This window comes from Vombatus ursinus, unplaced genomic scaffold (assembly GCF_900497805.2).
Source record: "Vombatus ursinus unplaced genomic scaffold, bare-nosed wombat genome assembly UNPS02006779.1, whole genome shotgun sequence".
Classification (NCBI taxonomy): Eukaryota; Metazoa; Chordata; class Mammalia; order Diprotodontia; family Vombatidae; genus Vombatus; species Vombatus ursinus.
The window spans coordinates 3,617,758-3,620,343 of NW_020946557.1; the positions used below are offsets into that span (position 1 = coordinate 3,617,758).

General features: G+C 62.2%; 1 protein-coding gene across 1 annotated transcript in view; it reads left to right on the forward strand.

Annotated features, from left to right (window-relative positions):
* MARCKS (myristoylated alanine rich protein kinase C substrate) overlaps positions 1-2,302 on the forward strand; it is a 3,158-nt gene extending 856 nt beyond the window's left edge. The window contains exon 2 of the mRNA XM_027848624.1: positions 1,198-2,302. Coding sequence (XP_027704425.1) covers positions 1,198-2,202 — 1,005 coding nt within the window. The 3' untranslated portion in view covers positions 2,203-2,302. The remainder of the gene's footprint in view (positions 1-1,197) is intronic.
* The last annotated feature ends 284 nt before the right edge of the window (positions 2,303-2,586 follow it).

The window sequence follows — 2,586 nt, forward strand, 5'->3', positions numbered from 1 at the left end:
AGTCCCTGTTTCTGCCCCTTCAAAGGGGAATTGGGAGTGGGAGGGGAACGAAACGTGGAGACTATGTATTTGGTTCTGTTTGGTTTGCGAGGCGTTTTGGTGGCTGGCATCTCTTCCCAGAGATGCTGACCACCCTGTCACTGCTTTCCAGCCTGTTCGGGTGGCCTTAGTTACCGCACGAGAGGTTGGCTATGGGTGGCTGCATTTAAAACACTAAAGCACCCACCACGCCTCTTTTCCTAGAGCAGATGCTGTTACTTCGCCTTGACCAACCCGGGCAGGCTCTGAACCCGTTAAAAATGCAAAGACAGCCGCTGGGGCGCGGGAGGGGGGCGCCCCAAGCTTTACAGAATCACACGAAAGTGGGAGGAAAAAGAAAAGGGGGAGGAAAGAGGAGGGAGGGAGGGAGGGAGAGAGCGAGCTGGAGGAAGAGACCCGCAAGATACCGCGTTTCCTTTCTTGTTGGCTCTAACCGGATTGGAAGGGAGGGGAGCAATCTGAGCTTTGTTCGGCTTGCTCCTCAGCAGCGCTGCCGCTGGACGAGGAGCGAGCTGGGGAGCTCCGGGGCGCAGCAGCGGAGCAGGCAGGCCTAGCGGTCCCCGCCCCCGAGCCCGGCGGGCCCAGGCGACCGGGCCTGCACTGGTGGAGCCACAGCGCCCTCTGCCGGCGCAGGCCTTCCCCTGCCTAGTCAGGCCCCTTCTTGGGAAGCGGGCCTTTCCTAGCCTTGCGAAGTTCCCTCGGTGTTTGTTTTGAGTGGGAAGGTTGGGGGAGGGGAGGAAGAAGAGAAAAGGGGTCATCTCCAATGCAGTTCAGCCCCCCCATGCCTTGGCCAAGTGTCTTTCCTGAGGACGCTCTTATGCTACGCCCCCCATCTTCCTTTAATTTTTAAATCCTCCGGAGAAGAGGGGCAAAGAAGAGACGGGGCTTTACGAAAATGCACTTTTAATTGTGGATTCTTCCCCCCCCCTCCAATGGCCCTGGGGGTGGGGAACTCGACGAGAGTCTGGAGCGGTGGTGGTTGGTTGGTCTTTCTTCGCCGGACAGGCCAGCCTCTTCCCCTGGATGTTGGTTTATTGCCGCAGGGTCGCCCTTCCCTCGTGCGGGGGAGGGGGTTATTGGGGAAGGGGGGAGGGAAGGGAGGGGGCCCCCGGGCGTCGCAGCTCGAGTGACCCACTCCCTGCTTCTCTGCCCTTGCAGGAGAACGGCCACGTGAAGGTGAACGGCGACGCGTCTCCAGCGGGCGCCGAGCCGGGCGCCAAGGAGGAGCTGCAGGCCAACGGCAGCGCCCCGGCCGCAGACAAAGAGGAGTCGGCGGCCGGGGCAGGCGCTTCCCCGGCGGCAGGGGCCGACAAGGAGGAGGCGGCTGGGTCCCCCGAGGCCCCCGCGGCGGCCGGGAGCCCAAGCGAGAAGGAGGCCCCAGCGGCGGCGGCGGCGGCGGCGGGAGCCGGGGAGGGCGAGGGCGCAGAGCCCGCGTCGCCCACCGCGGCAGAAGGCGAAGCAGCATCGGCGTCGTCGTCGTCGTCCCCCAAGGCGGAGGACGGGGCGACGCCTTCTCCCAGCAGCAATGAGACCCCGAAAAAAAAAAAGAAGCGCTTTTCCTTCAAGAAGTCCTTCAAGTTGAGCGGCTTCTCTTTCAAGAAAAACAAGAAGGAGGCGGGCGAGGGCGGCGAGGCCGAGGGCGCGTCCGGGGGAGCTGCGAGCCCCGCCGCCGCCGCCGCCGCCGAGGGCGGGAAGGACGAGGCCGCGGGTGCGGGCCCAGCCGGCGCTCCGGGCTCCGCGGCCGCCCCCGAGGCTTCAGCGGCCGCGAGCGGGGAGGAGGCCGGCGGGCCGAGCGATGAGGCCACGGCCGGGGAAGACGCAGGCAGCGGGGCCGGCGGCGACGCGTCCACGCAGGAGGCCAAGGCCGACGAGGCCGCGCCCGAGAAGGTGCCTGCGGGGGACGAGGTCAAGGGCGCCTCGTCCGATGAGGCCACGAAGGCCGAGGAGAAGGCCGCCGCCGTCGAGGAGGCCCCTGCCGCGGCCTCGTCGGGCGCTGAGAGTCTCGCGGCCGCCGCCCCCGAGGCCGAGGCGGCCAAGGCCGAGGAGCAGCCCCCCGCAGCAGCAGCCACAGCCACAGCCTCGACAGCCTCCGCAGCCCCCACACAGGAGGCCCCGTCCGAGTCCAGTCCAGAAGCCCCCCCAGCCGAGGCGGCAGCAGAGTAAAAGGGCAAGATTTTTTGAGATAATCGAAGAACTTTTCTCCCCCCTGTTTGTTTGTTGGAGTGGTGCCAGGTACTGGTTTTGGAGAACTTGTCTATAACCAGGGATTGATTTTAAAGATGTCTTCTTTTTTTAATTTTTGCTTTTTTTTTTTAAAGAAAAAAAAAAACAATTTTTTTCCTCCCTCCCCACAGATCCCATCTCAAATCATTCTGTTACCACCATTCCAACAGTTCGAGGGAGAGTTTAAACACCCCTCTCTCTGCCTTGTTCCTTTTATTTTTTTGCATCAGTATTAATGTTTTTTGCATACTTTGCATCTTTATTCAAAATGTAAACTTTCTTTGTCAATCTATGGACATGCCCATATATGAAGGAGATGGGTGG